At 44.4% G+C, this 23,783-nt stretch overlaps 1 protein-coding gene across 1 annotated transcript in view; it reads right to left on the reverse strand.

Annotated features, from left to right (window-relative positions):
• The window catches only part of LOC310779501 (uncharacterized protein), a gene marked incomplete at both ends in the record, with an annotated part of 41,592 nt that extends 20,564 nt beyond the window's left edge, over positions 1 to 21,028 (reverse strand). The window contains 13 exons of the mRNA XM_083640032.1: positions 827 to 955; positions 3,387 to 3,545; positions 3,970 to 4,004; positions 4,722 to 4,870; positions 8,385 to 8,422; positions 8,863 to 8,952; positions 9,229 to 9,348; positions 10,763 to 10,959; positions 13,208 to 13,368; positions 15,206 to 15,448; positions 17,307 to 17,348; positions 18,835 to 18,896; positions 19,151 to 21,028. Coding sequence (XP_083496158.1) covers positions 827 to 955; positions 3,387 to 3,545; positions 3,970 to 4,004; positions 4,722 to 4,870; positions 8,385 to 8,422; positions 8,863 to 8,952; positions 9,229 to 9,348; positions 10,763 to 10,959; positions 13,208 to 13,368; positions 15,206 to 15,448; positions 17,307 to 17,348; positions 18,835 to 18,896; positions 19,151 to 21,028 — 3,303 coding nt within the window. The remainder of the gene's footprint in view (positions 1 to 826; positions 956 to 3,386; positions 3,546 to 3,969; positions 4,005 to 4,721; positions 4,871 to 8,384; positions 8,423 to 8,862; positions 8,953 to 9,228; positions 9,349 to 10,762; positions 10,960 to 13,207; positions 13,369 to 15,205; positions 15,449 to 17,306; positions 17,349 to 18,834; positions 18,897 to 19,150) is intronic.
• Positions 21,029 to 23,783: the final 2,755 nt, after the last annotated feature.

Below are 23,783 nucleotides of genomic sequence, written 5' to 3' on the forward strand. Positions count from 1 at the left end.
GAAATTTGGTATGGAAACCTCACGATGTGACATCCACATTAAAAATAGCAGGTGTAAATGCCGAGGCAAGATCAGATGGTTTGCTATCCAGATAACATGTCCGGATCACATTTTAATACCAGGTGTAAATGGGCTGTTATTTATCAGAGGTGTGACCAATCAACTTTGCTCGAGTCTCAAGTCTCTAGGCAAGTCCCAAGTCTAAAGAGAGTGGAGTAGATGTAAATGTCAAGTCCAAGCCATGTCAAGTCATGTCCATATCATTAATGTCAAGTCTCAAGTCTAAATGTAGAACAGCAAATCAAGTCAGAACAAGAGTCCAGTATCAATTTAATCTTTTAAAGAAAAGTCAATATCAGGACTTTTCAATGCAATATGGTCTTAATAGGACAAAAACTTGGTAAGAACATCATGAGTTTGATTTCTATAATCAGTTTCAACTTCAATAAATTAAATCATTCCAAACAAATCCAGTCGTCTGCTGGAACAAATGGAATTACTTTCAATTGAAGTAATTTGCACAAACACAAGCGCTCAAGTCAAGACTTTAGAAACCTTTTCATATCCACATCGGTAAATACCGGTTATTGGCCATAACAGCAATGTTAGTATCGGTTATCGGTATCGGCCAACATTTTCATATCGGTGAAGACTTGAGACTAACAAGTCTTCTCTTCCTGCATCAAGTCAAGTCTCAAAGCAATTAAAGCTGAGACTAGAGTCTGAGTCTGACTAGAGAACTGAGACTAGAGTCATACATGGCAGAGTCCCCACCTCTGCCATGTATGGCTCCACATAGTGTGTATGTGTGCGTGCTTGTCCTTACCGTTGACATATCAATGTCTTCATCCACTACGTCTAAGCCGAGTGTCCACTCTTTGATCAGCAGAGGCGTTTCCATTGAATGTTCCACCAAGTCCAAAAGGTTGGAAAGTGACGGCATCTTGACGACGGCCTGCAAGAAAAATCAGACGCACGAACCAGATTATTTATCTTTAACAAGCGCAAATATCTTGAAGCCCATTAGCACCGTGATGTGGCCATTCAGCCTTATGGCACTTTAGTCAACGTTTTGGCAGTACCTCAATAATACGGCTAACTGTTTACAACATGGTCCTACCCTTAACCCAGTGTTTCCCATACATAAAGGAATTTGTGGCGGGCCGCCACAATAATATTTTGACCGCCACAATAAGATGTTGACCAAAAAAAAAAAAAAAAAATTTTTTTTTTTTTTTTTTTTTTACAGTGCACCTGAACGCAACATGCAAGATATCCGCTGAATAAGTGTCCAATAAATGTTCATGTCATTCTGGCCAATACTTCTGTTATAGCATTTCAGTCTGGAATATGGAATATCTTTCAATAATCTACGATTTAGCTGCTAAATTGTCAAATACCGCCATCTGCTCGCTACCCAGGCACTTATGTACGGTATGTACTTAACCTAACTAACTTAACCTAACTAACTATCCGGTGTGCACAACACTGTCAGCCTAAACCCCGGCTGACACCCCAAAAACCTACAATCCGCTACAGAAAAATGTATATTGTTTGTTTATTAACTGGCCCCTCGCCTTCTATCATTTCACGAAAGTGGCAAAGCAAGTTGAGTATCCCTGACCTATAGGGAGGAATTTAGTTTGTCATTGTAAACCCACAGCACAGTAAAGGCCGTTTCTCACTGGTGCGGTGCGGAATGCGTTGCGAAATGCGATGCGATATTTCGTGCGGATTTTCCGCATTGCAAACTATACACACAGGTGCGGGTGCGAATTATTCGCATTCCCACGTTCATTTTCCGTCTGCGGAAAAACAGTGAGCAGAGACCACGATGGAGTCAAGCAGTAGTAGTAGCAGTGATGATGACCTGCTCCTCATTTTGCTGAGAAAACAAACGAGAAAGAGGAAAATAAGGTTCTGGGTTCACCCAATTTGAGAGAGGCGGACAGAACATGGCGAGTTTCATCAGCTGGTCCAGGAGCTGCGCCTGTATCACGGTCGCTTCAGGCAGTATTTCAGAATGGGAGTTGAGCAATTTGAGGCTCTGTTGGGGATGATAGCCCCTCACATAATGAGGAAACACACAAACTACCGCAAACCTATCGACCCTGAACAATGACTGGCAGTGTGTTTGAGGTGAGCATTTTCATGTAATTTATTTTGTTTACCGTCTTTTGCTTTAAAAAAAAATCACGATATACGAGGGATCAGTGTTTGTAAACAAACGAGGAAACTGGGGGGGACGTTCACGCTAGGAAGGCTATAGATAGCCTGTAACGTTACAGTAGGCTATGAACACAAATTTAATCATCACCATGCCAAACAGCAGCGCAGCTCCATACTACAATGTGACGTCAGTTGTAAATAAAGGATTTCATTGGTCAAACGTATCTTGCCGCATCCGAAAATCCGCGGAAGTCAAAGTCCGTGCGGAAAAATAAACCCCCGCACGAATGTTCCGCCTCGGTGTGCAAGGTTCAATTGCAACTCATTAAAACATTTTGTTGCAAATCTCCGTGCCGAATATTCGCACGAAAATCCGCACCGGTGTGAAACGGCCTTATTGATGACATGTCTTTTAATTTTGCTCTTAAGCTTTCTCAAAGTACACCAAATTCATGCATTTTACTTTAAAATGTTTAAAAAAAACTTGCGGGGGGGCATGCACCCGCACCCCCCTAGGGGGACTGCAGTCCCCCACTGCAAATTCTCAAAATCCTGTGGGAAACACTGCTTAACCCTAAACCACCCAGATCCCCTCAGTCACGCCCACTATCCACCCATCGAATCCCGACTCTCCAAGACATTCATATCTCTAGCTATAGCCATTTTCCCTAGCCCCACCCCCTTGCTTTTTTTTATACCACACACAACTTAAAACTACCAATGATTAGGGCCACTCGTTGATTTTTTTTGTTTTGTTCCGAGTTTAAATCAGGATTCTGAGAATAAAGTCAGAAATCTGCAATTAAAGTCAGAATTCTCAGATTAAGTCAGAATTATGAGAAAAAAAATCAGCATACTCTCACATGTGACATCACTGATGATATGACCGATGTACCGGAATTTGAATGTCTGGGGTCAAAGCGGGGTCACAAGCCAAAAAGAGGTTGGGAACCCCCGGCCCTAGGCCCTCCCCCTACCCACCCCTCTACCCCTGCCTCTCTACGACCTACCTACCCCTAGCTGCGGTGCCTGTGTGACCACCACACCATGTTGAATAATCTCTCAGCGCTAATACCATGTGTAATGGAAATGGAAGAACAATAAATAATAATACAAATAATAAATAAATAAATACGATGAAATTTCATCGCCATGGTGGACAGGGAAAAGAAGCCTAGCATCAAAGCGTGGGATTAATAAACCAAACTGGTGCCTACCAGGCACTCTTGAGGCACAACAAAGATTCCGTCTTGTCGATCAACGACTCCAAACGGCTTCAGCAGTTCGCCAATGTCGCCCTCTGTGTAGCAGTCGTCATCGCACGGTGGCAAGTTGGTTATCAATATGTGCTTCTTCTCAAAGCACGCGTCTATGAACTGGGAAGATGGAGAGACATGGAGAAAGACAAAACCCATAAAACCCATTCCGGTTACATCCTTAGGCTGACAGCTCCTTTCATAGACAGACCGGTCTGACTCCATGATGGATGTATTATTTCACATTCAAGATGTCTGAATATCAGTTTATTCACCTTATGTAGACGAGACAGTCTGGCTTGAGAGACTAACAGGAAGTGTAAACACACAATCGGAATCGATTGTGTGTTTACACTTCTTGTGGCAGAGCTTATCCCCGCAGCCTGCATCCAGTGAGTCACTAGCTTTGACCAAAGAGACGATCTCTGGTTTGAGCAGGTAAAAGAGCCGGCGTTTTGAACAGGAAGTCGTACACACAAACGGGTCAAGTGGGCGGGGCTACATAAGGTGAATAGACGTATGCGAGTGATGTGAGGAAACCTACCCGATCCTTGTCCCAGGGCTCCCTACTGATGCATCCTGTGACAGAGACACAGAGAGGGAGAGGGGGAGAGAGAGAGAGAGAGACAGGGGCACGAAAGAAGAGAGAGAGAAATATAAGACATTCACACATCTTTATAGTGATGATAATGATATGGATATGCTAGATATCTGCGGGATATGCTAGCAATACACTTGGCTACTGTTTCCGTTATCCGGTAATAGCCAGACTTTTACAGTTAAAATTCATCAAAGTCCGACAAATTAAAATCTCCCTGTCACCGAGGCCGGTGAACATATTTTGCAATTTGGATTGTATTCAAATAGGCTTTTTTGTTTTCTTCCCTAGCCAATTCTCAATGGCTTCCTTGTTTTGCTCGAGAGTACAAAGAACTTTAATTGGCGATTTTTTTTTTACATTTGTTGTCTCCGCAGCCCACCACACAACAGCTTTTAGCTACGTTTAATTCAAGGAAAATGACGCTGGTGTATGGGAGTGAATGGAGAGCTTTCCCCATGATGGGCGTGGCCTATTTCATCCACTGTCTCTATGGGCTCTTCAGATCTGCCTTTTTAGAGAGCTCCAATCAAAGCTGATAGAGCCAATATATCGGCCGAGCGGTCTCATGCCCGATCAATCAGATGACCCAACCTAATTTGTATTCATCGGGGTGGGGGTGGGGGGGATACTAATTGAAATAACATTTGGACCATCAAGGGACAATGCATACACACACACACACAGTAATCTCTTACTTATTGTCCTGAGATGTAGAGTTTGGGTCTTCAATGCTGTCGCCGTGGTAACCACATCTGAGCCAGACGTGGACGCTGCCTGCTGCTGCTGCAGCAACAGCTGCCGGGGCAGTAGTTTCTGAGGTTGACCTACGTTGCCGTCGTTGCCACTGGGGACCACAAGGTTGGGGCGGTTAGGGTTCACGACACAGACCAGAGTGGAAGGTGGGCAGCCTTTCTCGCTTTGACTTTTGGACTCAGTGGAGCAGACAGGCTTTCTATGGACAAGAGAGAGTCGTGTGGATCAACGGGCTGAAAAAGGGGCGCTACGCAAGTCAAAGGTCATGTTTTCTATTCCCCATGTTCTGAGTTTTTGCTTGAAAAAACAAAAACTTCTCGCTTAATTTTTGTAATTATTCCATTAAAATGTATCATAACAGTTAGATATTGGGGTAGATATTAGATATTTTGGCACTTTGTAATGTGTAATGTTATGACTGTAAAATCGGATTGTATGGTCTTGTAAGGGTTGAACCGCTATACCAGATGTTAGCAATGTTTGTTTTTTTACATTACAAAAGACTCATGCTTACATTTTTAGACCAACATTTAAGTTTCAATCCCTAGATCATCTATAGCAGTGATTCCCAAAGTGTGAGGTACTGCAGGTGGGCCAAGAGCGGTCTGCCAACACTCACAATTTTCGCAGGCAATAAAATGGCTGTAGAAGGGTCATTTTTAAAGCTACAGTGGAGATCCTGTTATCAGAAGGAACTACAGTAGAAGACCGAACGCATCCATTGGTACCAAGCATAATATGCTAGCTTGTCATTTGGGCAAGGGAAAACTATTTCAAAGGGGCCCCTTGACCTCTCAGCTCAATTTATCTGAATGAAATTTGGTTCAATGAGTACCCCACGAGTCTCCCCTTTACTAGTCTTGCTTGCAAGACTTCCCTCCCTTCCGGGAGAGAGTCTGGCAGTGTAAACCACCACTCTGGACTTGCGGGGGAAAATGCTCGGTTTGGTTTAACCCAGTCTCGCTTGCCAGACTCTCTCCCTACAACGGGGGATCCAATCATTTTCAGCGTGTACTAGCAACGAGCTAGCTTTGTTGATGTTGTTTCACAGCAGCAGAGGCATTTGAGATAGATTCGTCACGGAGGGACGGAAATCCATATATGGTCGCAGCCGGTCAGTCAGAGCGGGTCGGCACCAATGGCAGAGCTTATACCAGCAGCCTGTTTCCATACAGCCAGACTTATCTCCCGGCAGGGAAGGTTAGTCTGGCAAGCGAGACTACCCCTTTTACAGATAAGGTAGCATTTTTCACAGCCTAGCATTAACACATTGAGTGCCAGCGACGCCATATGGCGTCAAGAGAAATTTACCGTACGCTGCCAGCGACGCCAAATGGCGTCAATAACTCCAAATTGTTTTTTTGACGGGGGGGTGTCGATCTAAGCCTCTTACATCGCCTCTTACAATATGAGAGCTATTGAATGTGTCTAACCTATTTTACAGAACCCTTAGGTGGCGACAGCGCTCTCCAGATGAGAGAACGTGGAGTAAAACACACAGAAGAAGTCGTTGGGGAAAAGGAAATCGCATCGCATCCGTCCGTATGCAGCTGCTTCATTGAAGCATAACGTAGCTGTGCCTGCAGCAGCCAATCTGCTGTCACAATTGAGCACCTCTGTGTCCGCTGCTACAGCCCATCCGCATTTGGAGTTGTTATTATTCTCAACTGGAAGCATGGGAGCTGGTGACAAATACACGCGGCTGTAAAAAAGCTGGATGTAGCAGACTTTTCAGAGAGCAGAGCAAACGCAGAGCAAACGCACTCACCCAGAGAGACACTCCTCCCACAACGGGGGGGGAGGAGGAGGGGGGGCACGCAGGGCACTACAGCATACAACAGACCCAGGCAGCTGCAGCAGGCTCGATGCACAGAGAGCAAACAAGCTAGAATAGGCTATCTGATGCCCACCAGCAGTAAATCAAGACCAGCAAGAAGGTGTAGGGTCTGCGCACGCAGGGGCCAGCGCTGCTGGTTGCAGCTAAAAAATATTATTTGGCCAAACAAAATTCCTTTGTTTTCACTCTTTTATTGAAGGAAATTATTTTTGAGGTGTCATTACATCAGAAAATATTAGCAATGAGTCAATGATGTGCTTGAAATGCTTCCTTTCACAAAAGGCTGAATATCTCAGGTTTCTAGAAAAAAATGGCTGTTTTTGGTCAAATCAAGCTATCTTCTCCGGCTCATAACTAAAGAACGGAAAATGGGATCAATAAACTTTTTTTTGCAGGTGATAGAAGAGAGTCTCATCGTTATTTGTGCGTGTTCAGTGTTTACATAGTAATTATTAAAGAAATTATATGACTGTTTTAAAATGCATTGCGGCCTATGTGGCACAGTACAGCACCTTTTGCCCAAGGGCCGTGGCACTCAAAGTGTTAATAGCTTGTGGATTGATTTCTTCTGTTGTTGCTCATCACATTTTGTCTCAACAATTGTGTTATGCATGCAAATACTTCTGATGAGTACGGGGGGAGAAAATGTTGGCCATCTGCTTTCTGGTATTTTGCCGAAATGTTTTTGTATGTGGATGGATTATTAATTTCGCTTAGGCCCAAGTTCACATGCTCTGTTAATGAAATAAAAAATATACAATATAAAAAACACTGACTACATATAGGGAATATCAATATACATCATCTTAGTCTCGTGTATTGGTCAGAGGTGTGATTAAAGCGTTGGGTGGGCCCTGGAAGATTTTCAGATTTCAAAGTTTGGGAACCCCTGCCCTATCATCTATAGCAGTGGTTCTCAACTGGTGTAGCCTCAGGACCCACTATTTTCCTTGTCATGAAGTCGCGACCCAAATTTCAGATTTTTTTTTAAACCACTCAAATTTATTGCACAAAAAATAGCGCATTACTTTAATACACAATGCCTTCATGCACTGTTATAAACCTCAAATGAACAAAAAAGTGCAACAGAAGTGCAACTAGGGCTAAAAACCAATTGAAATAAGGCAGACTGGAATTACAGGCAAGTCAAACTGGTCATGCTCAGAAAGTCTTATTTGAACTGTATGAAATATGAAATAAAAGGCAGACTTATCTTGAATTACATGCCTATATGTTTTTAAACAAGTTAATAATAATAATAATAATAAAACAAGTTAACCTGGTCATGCTAATCCAGTTTCAATAGTCTGAATTTAACTAATATGAAATAAAAAGGCAGACTTTTCTTGAATCACAGGCAGGCTATATGCTTTTTAGTTAAACTGGTCATAACTTTTAATTAAACTGGGGCATACTGGGGCATGCTAATCCAGTTTCAATCATCTGAATTGAACTAAAATTAAATATGAAATGAAAAGGCAGACTTCTCTTGAATTACAGGCAGAGCATATGCTTCAGCTTGTTAAACAAGTAAAACTGGTCAGGCTAATCCAGTTTCAATAATCTGAATTTAACTCAAATGAAATATGTTTTTTTTTTTTTTTTTTTGGGCCAATGTCCGTGACCCAATCTAAACGGCCCCGCGACCCACCTTTGGGTCGCGACCCACCAGTTGAGAAACGCTGATCTATAGTAAGGGAGGAAATGCTAAGGAATGCCAGGGTAATAAAACCAAATGAAAAGAAATCAAACAAAACAAAACACTTACTTCTCAGACATGTATTTTTCTGTCTTAGAAAAGTTCTCCTGTAGACAAAATGACAGACATGTAGTTTAGATATTTGGAACATTTTGAATATCGGCAACCGGTCAAACAGATGTGATTATGTAAATGTTTTCAGGATGGATGGAAGGATGGGTGAAAGAAAGACAAAAGTAGAAAGAAAGAAAGAAAAGAAAGAAAAAACAAAAGAAAGAAAGAACATTTTTAATCATGAAAAAAGAAAAAGAAAGAAAGAAAGAAAGAAAAGAAAAAACAAAAGAAAGAAAGACCATTTTTAATCATGACAAAATAAAAAGAAAGAAAGAAAGAAAGAAAGATAGAATGAAAGAAAAATAAATTAAAGAAAAAACAAAAGAAAGAACATTTTTAATCATGACGAAAGAAAGAAAGAAAAGAAAGAAAGAAAGAAAGAAAGAAAGAAAGAAAGAAAGAAAGAAAGAGCGTGACTGTGGATGTGTTTTACCTCAACATCAATTTTATATCCATGAATGGTGAAATCCTTGCAGCTGGTCAAAGCACTCATGTCTTCCTTTCTCTCAAAACGCACAGTGGCCTACACACACACACACACACACACACACGCGCGCGCGCGCACACACACACACACACACACACACACACACACACACACACACACACACACACACACACACACACACACACACACACATATACATTACTATAACTTGGAAGACCTTCCAGTGACTACATTTAAAATCATCCATCAAATGGCTAAAGTTCAGGGAGGTCAAGGGAACACTTTCTGTGTGTGTGTGTGTGTGTGTTTTAAGAAAGATGAAGAGTTGATGGATGGTGGATTGACACGCACCTTTGACCTGCTCCTTAGCAGTAAAACCTGGGTGGTTTTGCCAAATGGCTCCATGGCATCGACCACGTCTTTGTGAGTCAGACAACGAGGAATCCTCCGCAGTGTCACCCAGCCTGCGCCCTGGGTAGAGAAAGAGAGACGGAGTGAGAGAGACCGGTTATTGTCAAATTTCACCAGCTAGTTTCATTATCTAACACACGCACGCACACACACACACACACACACAGCCCGACCTTAAAGTCCCTGGAAACCAAAATCCACAAAAACGTTCTATGTTATTTAGGGTCTTATGTGAGTAATTGTGTGGCTCAGAAAGTATGAGCCATTACTTTCAACCCAAAGCCTTAAAATCGCCACTTTTCTACAAGGTCTGGATTTCCATTTCCTCATTGAAGAGAGCGGTGCGCGCGGTGCTAAAATGCAGGATCTTATCACGTCATAAGATTTAATCGAATCACACACACGCATGCGCGCACACACACACTGACACACACAGTAGCGCTGTGCACTCGCAGCGCAGAGATCTCTTCCTCTCTGTAAACCCTCTCTGTCTGTGCTATGCGTCGAGCAACTCGCGAACACACACACACACTCAATCTCTCTTTCCTTCTCTCTCTCTCTCTCTCTCTCCATTAACGGAGAGAGAGGTCTCCTCCAGCAGGTCTCCTCTGCTGCAGACCCACACAGCCCACACAGTCCGCGGGAGAAAATACACTCTAAAATATAATTGATTCTCATGACTTTTGCCATGACTGTCAAACCTAAATTTATATACTTTGACGACGTTCATCATCGTTCAAATTTGGCTGGTGGCTTATTAACGTAGGTTCCTGTGATGTGATGAACTCAAAATGCTAAATAATAAAAAAATATTTCTGGTTTCCAGGGACTTTAAGCTAAGTTCAGACAACACGATATGGGCTAAATACTGTATCTGATCCTGTCAGGAGAGCCATCAACAAGCTACAGCCAATGAGAGCGCAAGACACGGGGGGCGAGGCACACACAGCTGGGGTGATGACAGCAGAGCAAACTGCTCCCTGTCTGTCTAAAAAATATATATTTCAGAAGCTAAACGTTTAATTTTATTTCTTACTTATTACTGAAAAGTTTCGTCTGTCCTTATAACTACAGTTTAAGATTTTGCTGCGCTGTTCAACATAAGGACTTATCAGGACGATGGTCTGAAGAAGACGGAGAATATATCTCACTACTATAATAAGATGGAGGGGTGCGGGAGGAGTGCGCCGCACAATATTTCTTCTAGTATGGTTAATTCTACCGAATCGGTGCAAACTGCTGTCCCACAACCAAAACAACTATTTTGAAAGCTTTGAAGTATACAAATCTTGGATGTTCACTAAGATCATTCTATTATCTATTGAAACCCCAAATAGTGTTTGAGATAGCAGTAAACTTAATAACTCCGCCTAACACTTTCAACTTTCAACCGATTCGGTAGAATTGGCCCATATAAGTTGTGCGGACGTGTATTTAGTGTAGACTTGTGTGATACTGCGTTGTTTTTGCTCACCACATTCTCTGGCGATGGAGATGAGGAAGATGAGGACGAGGAGGATCTCCTTCCTGCTGTGGCAGGTGGAGACCAGGAGGGTTTATCTCCTTTAGAGGCGGCGGCGGACTTCATCTTGGTTAGCTCGGCCAATATGGTCGGACCCAGAGATTTAACCACGGCATCCAGGTCAGTCTCTTGCGACAGGGACTGGACAGCTAGAGGGACGAAGAGGAGAAGACAGTCATGTGACATTTATACCCAATTAATTCATGAATAAAGATGGGGGCAATATAGCGGAATTCAATACAAACATGTGACAATGTGCATCCTGGAGCAGAAAAATGAATGGTGACATCAGCTCAATGTTCTGTAGTAAAATCACAAATGAGATGCTTGACCATGACAATTTCACAAGCTCTCCATCATTTGTAATAATGACATCTTTAAATTGTTGTTTACATACATTCTAGCAGCCAATGGCATTGCTAGAAAGATTTGTGGCTCAGAAAAAAACAATTATGCAGAGTCCCACTCTTTTCTAGAGATCATTTTCCTGGACTTTGTTTTAGTGATAATGTAGCTGGTATGACAGACAGGGATTGCGTGCACCATGCACTAATATGTTCCTCTCTGTGGAATTCTGATTTAAAAGACATTTTCTATGAAATATTACGCGCTTAGAAATGATGATAAATTGATGGTAGGTTATAGAATTATGCAAACAGGACTGCATTGGGATGCAAACCTCATGGGAGTGGGCGGCTTTAACTTGGCTGAGGGCGGGAGCTGGTGGGCAAAAAATAAACTGCGGGTCCCGGGCTTTCATTCTCTCCTCATTTACTACAGAGTGATTCATCTTCTCAGACATAAACAATCTTTGGCCAGCGCTGTAGGTGGAGTCCAACAGTCACAAGATGAGGAAGAGGAAAAATGACAGCTCAGGGTGGCGTTCAGGCTTCAGGGTAAAGTATTAACATTTCTATTAACTTATTACAGCTCAGGGTCGCGTTCAGGCTTCAGGGTAAAGTATTAAAGGATGGGTTTTCCGTGGGGAATATGAATATATATTAAATCTCACGCCCCTAAGGTTTTCGAATCCGTTGAATTTTTTGAAATTGGAGGTTTACTCACAGAGATATCAACCGAAATCCACTCTGTGTGTGGGGGGGGTGGTGGGGGGGAGGTGCGGGTGCGGGGACTCGAAATACTACATTTCCCACAATGCACTGGGCTCGCGTGGCCTTCGTTTTCATGCCCACCCCTCAGGCATTTGGCTGATATCAAACTCCAGTAGGTGGCGGTAATGCACATATATGTTTGCCAACCGCCATAAAACTCAAAGAAGAAGAAGAAGAAGGCTTCGACAATAAAACATATCGAGAAGAAGAAATAAATCGAAAATAAAATTGCCTCCAAATTGCACCAAATTTAAACCGAAGTATATATGTCGGGAGATGTCTTCATAAAAAAAAATTCATGCATTTTAAGGCATTTTCGTAGGAGTTACGCGCATCTGATGTTGTAACTATTTTCTGTAAAAATGTGTAAAAACGGGTACATTGCTCAGCGTTGATTTCGTTACTTCAACCCACCTACTACTAGATGTAAAATTTGACGAGCTTTCCAATGCCGCCAGTCCCGTGTCGGTACGTGCTTCCGTTCCCGAGATTGGTCTCTTTGCAAGGAACTATGGAAAGCTAATATTAGCTACAGCAGGCTAGGCGGTTGAAAAAGATGGCTGCCTTTTTGTTTTTGTCAAGGCCTCTGAAGGGGCGTGGAGGACCTCTAGAGGCGGGACCATGGCCAACAACAGTTGTAGTTCATAGGTGCACGACTTCCGCAAGGCGGGGATTGTCGCTCTGACGCGTTTTGCGTCAGAGCGACATGGAAATAATGTGATAGATGCTTGATAGGCATGGCAGTGAATAACCAATTTCAAAAATTTCAACGGATTCGAAAACCTTAGGGGCGTGAGATTTAATATATATTCATATTCCCCACGGAAAACCCATCCTTTAACATTTCTATTCACTTATTGCAGCTCAGGGTCGCGTTCAGGCTTCAGGGTAAAGTATGAACATTTCTATTCACTTATTGCGGGACCCCGCAGACCCAAAGCAAATCTGGCAGGAGCGGGCAGGCAGTGGCACACAAGGCTGACAACGTTGTAGCATGTTTCCAGCTTAAGGAACAAACAGAAAGACAAAAGTTCCCACCTACAGAACCTGCCGGAGGGAAGGTGTCCTGCCGTGGGGGGCCAACACCTCCAATATTTGTTTCTTAACCAAATGTAAGGTAAAGTGCTTCCAGGATGTTTTAGTGCCATATTTATATTTTTAAGCCTATTCTGATGATTATCACGATAATATCGTTAATCATGATTATTTTGGACAGGATAATCGTGACATGACATTTTCATGTCGTCCCAACCCTAATACATGCATGAAGTCTGTTTTCTCTCACATGATGTTTCCAGCAGTTTCTTGGCCAGCCTCTTAGCGCTGTAGTCCTTCCGTCGGCGGCCAGGCGATCTTCCTCGCGACGAGCGTCTCTCACGGCTCCTGGAGCGAGAGGAGGAGGAACGGTCCCGCCGCTGGTAGCGTGAGCGAGACCGGGACCGGGACCTGGACAAATGGTACAGTTTGGTACAAAGATCGGCCGAACCACTGCCGATCTTTCGGCAAAGACTAAAGACACACCTTTTCAGGCTCCATCTGAGCCCTTCTTGAACTAACATCTTTCTCTCTCTCTCTCTCTCTCAAAACAAAACACTAACTAAACTAAACTTGTACCACTGTTCCTTCAGAAGTTGTAGAGTTCATAGACTGTGTTGCATAGTTGATTGCTCTATTGCTGACTAAAATGTGTTATTGTAAGTTGCTTTGGATAAAAGCATCTGCCAAATGACGTAATGTAATGTAATGTACAGTTTAGTATTTCACTCGGCAATACTCAGGAACGACTCGTCAGAGTCAGAATCACTTCATTGCCAAGTAGGTAATCAAATTACATATATATGCAGTCCGAAATATACACAAAATATACACAAAATTAAATCATGTAAAATAAGATCAAAATAAAGAATAAAATCAAACAAGCACGGATTCGCAATAGCTGCAACCCACATATCGTCGCTGTTGTGCCAGGACCTCGAATCTCCCTTTTTTCACTTTTTTACTTTTTGTCATAAATCAGTGCCATTGGTCACCCTTCACGTCTCTGTGTGGTTTTTACCAAATGCAACCAATGGAAAAGCATTAAAACGAGCTTGTGAGTAAATCTCGTAACGCCATTCGCCCTCAATCTGTCAGTCAAACCTCGAAATTCGTCCCCTACCTCCGTCTGTATCCCCCCACGCAGGACAGTAAACCCGGAAAAGTCACGCGGCAGACATGCTGTGTATTTCTCATATCGTTTTGACTACGGTAATCCTGGCTTCCTCTGACGTTAATAGATCAATCAAATGTTTTCCAGTTATTCCTAGGCTGCAAACTTGTTTTAACATGCAAATCTGAGTGTTTTCTGACGAGAATAAAGTAACGTTAACGCTACGTTATGTCAGACTGTTCTCATCCCAATGCCAAAGCCCCCGCCTCGGCCATGAGAGGCGAGGGGCACGCTGCTGCTGCTGCGCGCCCCGGAGCTTGGGGCTCGTGCATGAGCGTACCACTCTCTCCCGCCTGACTGGCCGGGAGAGAGTGCTTCCAAGTCGGACTGATAATATAAACAACATCATTTGAGCTTATCCAGGTAAGATATTAATAAAGTAATGACACATTCAGCGGGAAACTTAACTATAATTAAGACGTGCCAACTTTGACGACGTTTGGTTCAGTATTTTAAGAGCAAACTTCCTGAAAAGTTGCTGTTTTGGAGATTCGAGGTCCTGGACCGACAGCGACAATATGCGAATTTCCAAAAAATGCACGATGGCTGCCGCCCACCACCCACTTTTAGCAAATTGACATGAACACAAACACACACCTTTACGCACACAATAGAGCTGAACAATCACGTGACTTTTCGTGAGGCAGAAGTGAGTTCCTCATTCATTTTCTCCATAGACATTTTTGAAAAATCCTTATATAACGAGTTTTAAGGCTGGAACCAAGTCAACCTGTGACCTACTGAATCGTGAGTGACCATAAAACATTCAGTTTGGCGCAAAAACAAAAAATAACAAGCAGGGGGAAAAAAAATCTAAAATTTATCTTTTCCCCTCATTATTTTCGAAATGTCTATGGAGAAAATGAATGGGGAACTTACTTCTGGGGCAAAAAATGTCATGTGACGTGTGTGTTGAGCTTTATTGACCTCCATGCCAAATTCCAGCCTTCTAGGGCGAAAACTGCGGACGGCAAAGGGTGCTGAACTTTTTGTGGACCGACCGACCGACCGACCTATTGAGCCGCTGCTCACAACGACAACATATTCTGGTGAGAGAATCAGTGTCCCACTGACCTGCGACTGTGTTTGGAGCTGTACGGAGATCGCGAGCGCGCCCGGTGCGCCTCCCTCTCCCTCCTCTCGCGGCGATGTCGCCAACTGGGCGAGCGGGAGCGGGAGCGGGAACGATAACGGGAGCGAGAACGGGAGCGGGAGTGGGAGCTTCTTCCGTGTCTGGCTTTCTGGCGCCGTTGCTGTGAACTCTGGGACGAGGAGGTGGAGGGCTGGGCGTCTCTACCCGTGGAACTGGGGAGAGCGCTGGAGGAGAGAAGGAGGGAGGGATGAAGGGGGAAATTAGCACGGATCAGCAGGCTAGACGTTAGAAAATAAGATCTGCTCTGTGAAATTCACCTGGACACGTGGCAGTCTGGGTATCTGGGGGAAAAACAATTTGGCAATTCAAAAACATGCCTGTAAGAGACATTTTTGATATTCTTTGATTTTGGTTATCCTCCGACCACTTGGGGGAGCAGTGCCACTGTCAATTTGGGCAAAGCCGCAGAGGTAAGATAATCAAGCCATTCCCTGGCACAGGTGTTGCTATAGAGAGCCCCAGGGATGACGTATTTTTGTAGTCGGAAGGCGGAAGTCCCGGACTTCCTGGTTCTTCACTGTTTCTGCCTATGGGATTTTTGAATGGGTTTTTGCCGCGATGCTTCAAATAGGGTCTCTGGGCAACGCAAGCTTAATCAAACGCGAACCAGTGTTCAGCCGGATAATCTTCACTCATGAGGACCACTTTCATGAGTTTTGAAGCGTAAATGCGAGCCCTAGAAGTAAAAAGCTCGTGCTAAGCTAATCCAGAACTACACACAGTGTCACATAGGCTTCCCCGTCACGTCACCACTCAACCTGGAGTGTTGTTGATGTGTGCGCTGCTGTGCACTGATTACCCCGGGCTGAACGGGCTGAACCAGGTGAGGGAAAGAGAATTTCCGTGTTCGTCCTTTGAAGTGATGACGTTATTGACGTATAATATCCCCGTCGACTCAACAGTGTAGTCTCATTTAGCCGTTTGCTAGCTAGCCGCCCTTTTAACGGCACGTAAAAGCTTAAAAACTCATAAAAGTGGTCCTCCTGTGAAGATTATCCTACTGAACACTCGTTCGCGTTTGATTAAGCTCGCGTTGCCCAGAGACCTTATTAGAAGCATCGCGCCAAAAACCCATTAAAAAATCCCATAGGCGAAAACAGTGAAGAACCCGGAAGTGTTAGCATCGATGTTTTCCGGACTCGTTCCTGGGGCTCTCTATTTCGGGAGAAGCAGCAAACAAGTTTTCGACCGTGCGTCAATGAATTAATGAATAACCTTGCCTATGTTTATTTTGTCTATGATTGGCCTTAGACTTATTACAAGGGAAGTGCCGATATTTTGTTTGTTATTGAAAACATACGTAAGTAAATCAATCACTTCGTTTGGAAAACATTGGACATTTTGTCATTTTTGCACGCTTCCAAACATAATCAATCTTTTTTTGACAGGCTACATTGATGGCTCCCTGTCGAGGAATTGAACCCCCGGTCTCCTGCGTCACAGGCAGGGATACTAGCCACTATAGCGTAAATCAGCAGGCTAGTAGGGCTGCTCGATTATGGGAAAAAGAATAACAATCACGATTATTCTGACTGATATTGAGATCACGAATATTTAACGCGATTACTCATTGACTATGGTAAAATCATGCATTTATTGTACTTGAAAATAATTTTTAATACTGAATTTCTTTTACATTTAAATACAATTTAACTGAAAACCAAAGGAGAAAAAGATCAATAAATAGCCCAACTAAAATAAATAATATATCAAAATAATTGTTTTTATTTCGATTATCTTGTTTTCATAATTGTGGGAAGCCAAAATTGAAATTGAGATTAAAATGTGATTAATTGCACAGCCCGACAGGCTAGACATTAGAAAATGACAGGCAGTGATACTCGCCACTAATAGCTTCAATCAGCAGGCTAGACATTAGAAAATGACAGGCAGGGATACTCGCCACTAATAGCTTCAATCAGCAGGCTAGACATTAGAAAATGACAGGCAGGGATACTAGCCACTAATAGCTTCAATCAGCAGGCTAGACATTAGAAAATGGATTTGGTGTGAGAAATTCACCTGGTCATGTGGCGTGGTATCGCACCATCCCAGTCTGGGAATCTGGGGAAAAACAAATCAACAGTTGAAATAAGATTTAGTATTACCTAGCATCAATCAAGAGAAACGGAGCTTCTTGGATATTAGGGGCAAATATTTAATTAGGAAGTATAGTACATGTTAATGTACATCTTCAATCTAAATACACAGGGGCACACATTTTTCAGATTGATTTTTACGTATTGCCGAGGCCTTTTCTTCTGATTTCACCCCATTTTCTCCCCAATTGTACTTGGCCAATTTCCTCCTGCTGCTCCACCCTCTGCCCACCTGGGGAGAGCCGTGGACTAGCACCATGCTTCCTCCGACACATGCGCAGTTGCCAGCTGCTTCTTTTCACCTGACAGCTGTCAGCGGGGAGCTTCACCGGCAGGACGTAGCACGTGGGAGAATCACGCTATTCCCACCAGTTCCCTTCCGCCCCGACCAGGCGCTCCCGCCCGACCGACCAGAGGAGGGACTAGTGCAGCAACCAGCACACATACCCTCATTCCGGCTTCACACCTGCAGACACAGCCAATCGTGCCTGTATGGACACCCGACCAAGCCGGAGGTAACACAGGGGCGCGAACCTGCAACCCTCGTGTTGGTGGGCAGGGAATCTACCGCTACGCTACACTACCCGGACGCCCTACCTAGCATGTCATTAACACAACACAAGTAAGCCGCAGTATACAGGGAACATTTTGACACCAGTAAACAAGGGGCTTATAAAAAAAAACACACCTCAAAAACGTACCTCAAAGAAGACTAAATGAACACAAAAACATCGAATCACTTTGGTTTTGGATCATAAAATGTGTTGCATCTGAGCTTTGAGTGTGACTGTGCAGTGATGATTGTTTTGATCCCTCTCAACAGAAACCCTAATGAACTCCTGGTTTTTAAGAGTGTACAATGATAGGGCTTTCACACCGGCAGGGCTCCGTGCCAGTTCCGGTTCCCAAACCCAAATTTGAACCGGCCGGCGCGTTCAGACCGAAAAAATAATTGGTTCGGAACCTGAAAAGTTGGTTCTCAGCGGAACCAAAAAATTGTTGATTTTTCCTTGGGAACCGTGAAATCATCAGTGGGTGTGTCTTATTCTAGGCAGTGACAACATGGAGAAAAATAATTTGCAGTGGTCTCCTGAGGAAACCAAATGTTACTGGGCGATTTGGGCATCTACCGAATCTCAAGAAAAGCTAGAAAGCAGTACAAGAAAGAGCAAGTCGTATGCCGAACTTGCGGGAAGAGGTAGCCAAGGCTAGGTTTACTCGAACGCCAGACCAAATAATGAATACACTTAAAAAACTGAAGAAGGACTAATAATGAACGAATAATGTCCTCCCACTTTGGTTCCCCTTAAACTGGTGTGAACACGGGCTGGTTCACCAGAAAGCACCAAGGTTCTGAGACTCCAGAACGGAGCCAGAGCCAGAACCAGAACCAGAACCGTGTCTGTCTGAAAGCGGTATGAGAGAGGGAGATAGGGGGGAAAGAGACTGACTGTTGTCGGAGGTGTTTGCAGCTCTCAAGGTGATGGCTGGTGTTCTGGTGGGAGATCCAATCCTAGCAGTCAAAACAACACACACAGCATTTAGACAGGTGTTATGGTAACCATCATCACTACCACTATCACCTTCGCTATCACAACCACCACCACTGCTGTGGTTATCTTTTCCCTACTGCGTAGGAACCCTGTAATCAAGAATTCAACAATTTATATCGTCAAACAAAAAGACCCCCCCCCCCCAAAAGAACACATCATAATAAACACTGCACAAACTCCTATGAGAGAGCATGGAGCATGGTCTTCTACTCACCTTCAGCTGGGCACATTTTTTGATACACAGAACACAGGTGTGTGGGAAGACGCTGGGTGTGGCAGCCGTGTAGTCGATCATCATGCTCAGCGCTGGCAACCTTGGTGGAGTTGGATGATTAACCATGAGATGGCTGTAAGAGGTGTAATAGGCGTAAGGAGGGTAACCCGAAGGGTAACCCGGCGGGTAACCTGGAGGAGCGAAACCGGGAGGAGTGAAACCTGGAGGCCACATCATCTGCTGCATCTGCATCGGTGTCTGCTGCTTCTGTTGTGTCTGCTGCTGTGTCAGCTGCTGTGTCAGCTGCTGTGTCAGCTGCGGTGTCTGCTGCGGTGTCTGCTGCGGTGTCTTCTGCTGTGTCCGGTGCGTCCGATTCACCTGCTGCTGCTTATTTTTACCCATAAGTCCAACTGTTGATATTTGAGAGGGACTTTGGTCCTGAGCTGCATTGTCATCGTTGCTACCAGGGACCACGAGACCGGTCCGGTCGGGCTTCACGTCATGGACCAGAGTGGCAGGTGGGCAGGCTTTTGATGGTTCCCTCGCCGGAATGGCTTTGGAGGCTTTGGAATCGAGGCCTCTCTTGTCCGTGTCTTTCTTCAGAAGTGAGATGTAATTCTGGATCAGCTGCATGGTCTGGTCTGGTCTCGGAGACTGTTTGGTCGGGACTTGGCTAGGTGGAGGCGTAGAGCTCAGCATTGACGTGTAAGAAGAGCTGAGACCGGTAACAGAACTCTGCTCACGGGAAGAACCCAAGGCGCTGTGTTTCACAAATCCCGTTTTTTTCAGCAGCGGCTCCAGGCCGTGGCTGCTACTAGCGTAACTGTCCATCATCGACATGCTGCCACTTCCACCACTGCTAGCTCCGCCTCCGACGCTACTGCTCTTCCCACCGATCTCATCCTCATGCCCTCCAGTATATTTACCACTATGTCCATAGTCAATAACTTGACTCTGCTGGCGAATGGTAGGTGCCGTTTCTTCCGGTCGTATCGGTGCCTCTCCAGAATTACCCAAATGGTCCGATCGGCTCATGCCTCCCCTGTGTTGGTGCTGGTGGTCCATTTGTGCCTCAGTTGCAGGTGCCGTGGCTTTCTTGTGGCGGATTTGACGCAGGATGAACGGCAAATTGGCAGGGGTGATCTGGTCCTCTGGGAAGGAGCTGAGGTGCTCCAAGTCTTCCCTGTCGAGTCCAAACTGCAAAAGGATGTGAGAGGCGGATTCTGTGGTGTATCTGGGTCGCCTGGACTCGGCACCGGTCGCGGGGTTGTTGGACACTGGATAATCTCCTAATCCTCTGGACGGCATGTTTTGAGCAGAGGACGAATAGGATGAAGAGGATGACGAAAAAAAATCAGAGGAGGCATCAGCAGTGGGTCTCTGGTAGCTTGACAAACAGTCCCCCGAGCTACTGCCACTTTGCTTGTCCGAGCGTCCAACCAAATGCCCAAGGGAAGCGGAGGGCAAAGACATTCCCGCACGTGAGGAGAGCATCTCGTCCCTTGGATGGTTAGTCATTAGGGGACGGACTGGACTGCGTTCCTGTTGTCTCTGGTGCATTGGTTGGCTTAGGAGCCTTACTTCCTCTCTGGCTCTGCTGAGCTGCATGTCGATGGTGCTCTCTCTATCAGTGTTGCGCATGGATCTACTCGGTCCAGGCCCGTAGCTCATCAATGGGGGCAGCATGGATGAGAGCATTCCCCGAGAGCTGGTGGGAGTCCCAGAGGATGCTCCCGAAGAACCGAGGCTAGACCCAGGGCCCTGGTGAGAAAATACCTCCAAAGGGTCCATCCCTGCCTGGGTACCTGATCGTCCATACTGCCCCTGGGTGGGTCTTTGGGTTCCTGAGCCATAGGGGTTATACATAGGATGGGACATGGTGTTTGCAACCTTCAGAACTTCAGAAGGTTAATGAGCTTGATGGCCGCAGTAGTAGGGGATGGGGGTGTTGTGGATATATAAGGAGTAAGGGGCGTTAGAATTGGCTGTCAAGGTAGCAGTTCGGGTGCCAAAAGCGATTGCGTTGCCGATCTGTGTCAGGGCTAAGTGGCCTTTGATCTAAGCTAGCTGCAAGGAGGCAGCCTGCTGACCAATCAGGAGTGAGCCCCCTGGGAGCCATCCAATCCCAATGCAAAGCTGAAAAAGTTAGCAGAACACAAAAGAAAGGTTATTGAATGGGACTGGATCTCAGCATCTGAGATGAAAACAAATATCATGGAAGGGTTTTGATAGATTCAGTCCTCTGTCTCTGAGACTTACTGGTTTTTGCCAAGGACCCTAAATAATTTAGAAGGATAAGACAACACTCACGTCATCACAGCATTTGAACTTTGCATTGTGGCCAGACTTTGGGGACAGTTGTATTGAAGTGAATGGGGCGGGCAGGGTAAGTCGTCCTACTATAAACCATCATATCTGTGTCATTTCACCTTTGATTGAAAAATTCTCCCACCATCCGGATAAATGATGTAAATGTGTGTGTTTGTTTTCCTTATTGGTCCAATCAGGTGCAGCAAGGAACAAACATCAAAACCCACCTAGAAGCGTGCAATTCTGTGGAGCAGGGTGGCCCCTAGCGTGGCTTCCCGGAAGAATGGACACATTCTCGCGAACACCTTCTGATGTTGGGCTGGCTTTCCTATGGGTTACGCCCACTGACGCCAAACTCAATACAAAAACCTGTCAGTTTTACTCTTGTCTTGCTTGTCACTAAGTGTGCCAGACTGCTATAACATGACTTTAGACCTGTTAGAATCAGTGGGGTCTGCTGTAATATTCGGGTTAAAAACCGAACCTCAGACGACATCATTGATATACTTTGTTTGTTCACAGAATTCACTTGCTGTTTTGACTTGCTGTGTGCCACCAGTTCTGGTTGTGTGACGTCAGATGTAGTGCTGCACGATTTGGGGGAAAGGTGCGATTAGCAATTATGGTGGACAATATTGCGATTTGCGATTGTGATTGCGATATAATAAACAAGAGGTATATAGGGATGTGCCGGCATGAGTTTTTGACGGTATGATAACCTTGGACAAAAATACCATGGTTTCACGTATCAGAGACTAAAATACATGAAATATGTTACAATTTAAAATATATTAACTCATTGAGTGCCAATGACGACTTTAGTCGTCAATTGCTTTAGTAACGTTGAGTGCCAATGACGACTAAAGTCGTCAATTGCGTTTTTTGATGGTGGGACGTGGATCAAAGCCTAATATAACTCCTGTAAAATTTTGGGGCATGTTGAATGTGTATAACCTATTTTACCGACCCATTAGGTGGCGACAGTGCTCTCCACATTAGAGGAAGGTCCGAAAACAGCAGGAAAAACCTCCGTGATCAAAGAGAAACCGCTCATGCTGCAGCCAGCCAAAGCCATATAGATGGCTCTGACTTGCAGCTGATGTTGGCTGCGAACAGCAGTCAATCCGCGCACACAACTGAGCCCCTCTGCCTCTGTCTGTCTGTCTGCATAGTTTCTTCACACGATTAGCCGCCAGAAAGGCAGCACCCGACGCCGAAGGGCCAAACCTTTCCCTGCAGTCCGGTTTGGCATTTCCTTGTCGCGCTGGGAGCCGGCGCAAAAAAACGGAGCGCTCCGAAAATAGACTGGGTGCGTGTGGCTGTGTGTTAGTGTGGGGAGGAGTTTGCAGCTGAGGGGGGGAGAGGGGGGTGGGGCACGCAGGCACCACACAACTACACCACGTCACTACATCAGAAAATATTATCTTCAGACTCAGTGAATGTGCTTGAAATGCTGCATTTCACAAAAGGCGGAATAACTCAGCTTCTAATTTGAAAAGTGTCTTTTTGCTCAAAACAGCCTATCTTCTCCGGCTCATAACTAAAGAACGGAAAATGGGATCAATAAACTTTTTTTTGCAGATGATAGAAGAGAGTCTCATCGTTCTTTGTGCGTGTTCTGTGTTTACATAGTAATATCACTAGAGATGCTGCGATCGAGATTTTTCAATTCCGATCCGATTTCGATATTTTAGCTCAAAACCGATCCGATTCCGATCAAATTTCGATACCCGATTCGATACCGATTTCGATCCGATACAGCACATATTTAAGTCTCTCTATGCTGTCTGATAGCTAGCAGGCAACAAACATTTTTAGGGTTAGGTATGTATGTGTGTGCTTTGGTAATATAGTATGTAAACGATTTAGTTCATCTAATTCATTTGATGTAAAACTAAAACATAACAATCAAATTAGGGCTGGGCGAGATGGATGATTTAATATTCCATAGCTCTGACCTAAGCAAATCTGACATCACTATTGTGATATAATATTTTTTTTAGTAAAGTGTATCACTCAATAGTCAATACAAAAAATAATGGCTTTTATAGAACCGAAAGCCTAGCTGCTTAGTCTGCAGATAAAACATAAAAAATTACATTTAGACTCTTATTGGCATGACGGCAACATATAAGCGGTCTGAATTTTGCATGGGGCCAGTTCTATAGTGAAGCATGGAAAGCCTCACTATACGCCATCATATCTGTGTCGTTTCACTTTTGACTGAAAAACGATGCCTGTAGTCTAGATTAAAGAAAATACATGTATGTGATGTTGACAATTATGTAGGCTATGTGCGCATTCGTTTTCCTTATAGATCATG

The sequence above is a fragment of the Poromitra crassiceps genome (assembly GCF_964638095.1).
Source record: "Poromitra crassiceps genome assembly, chromosome: 7".
Classification (NCBI taxonomy): Eukaryota; Metazoa; Chordata; class Actinopteri; order Beryciformes; family Melamphaidae; genus Poromitra; species Poromitra crassiceps.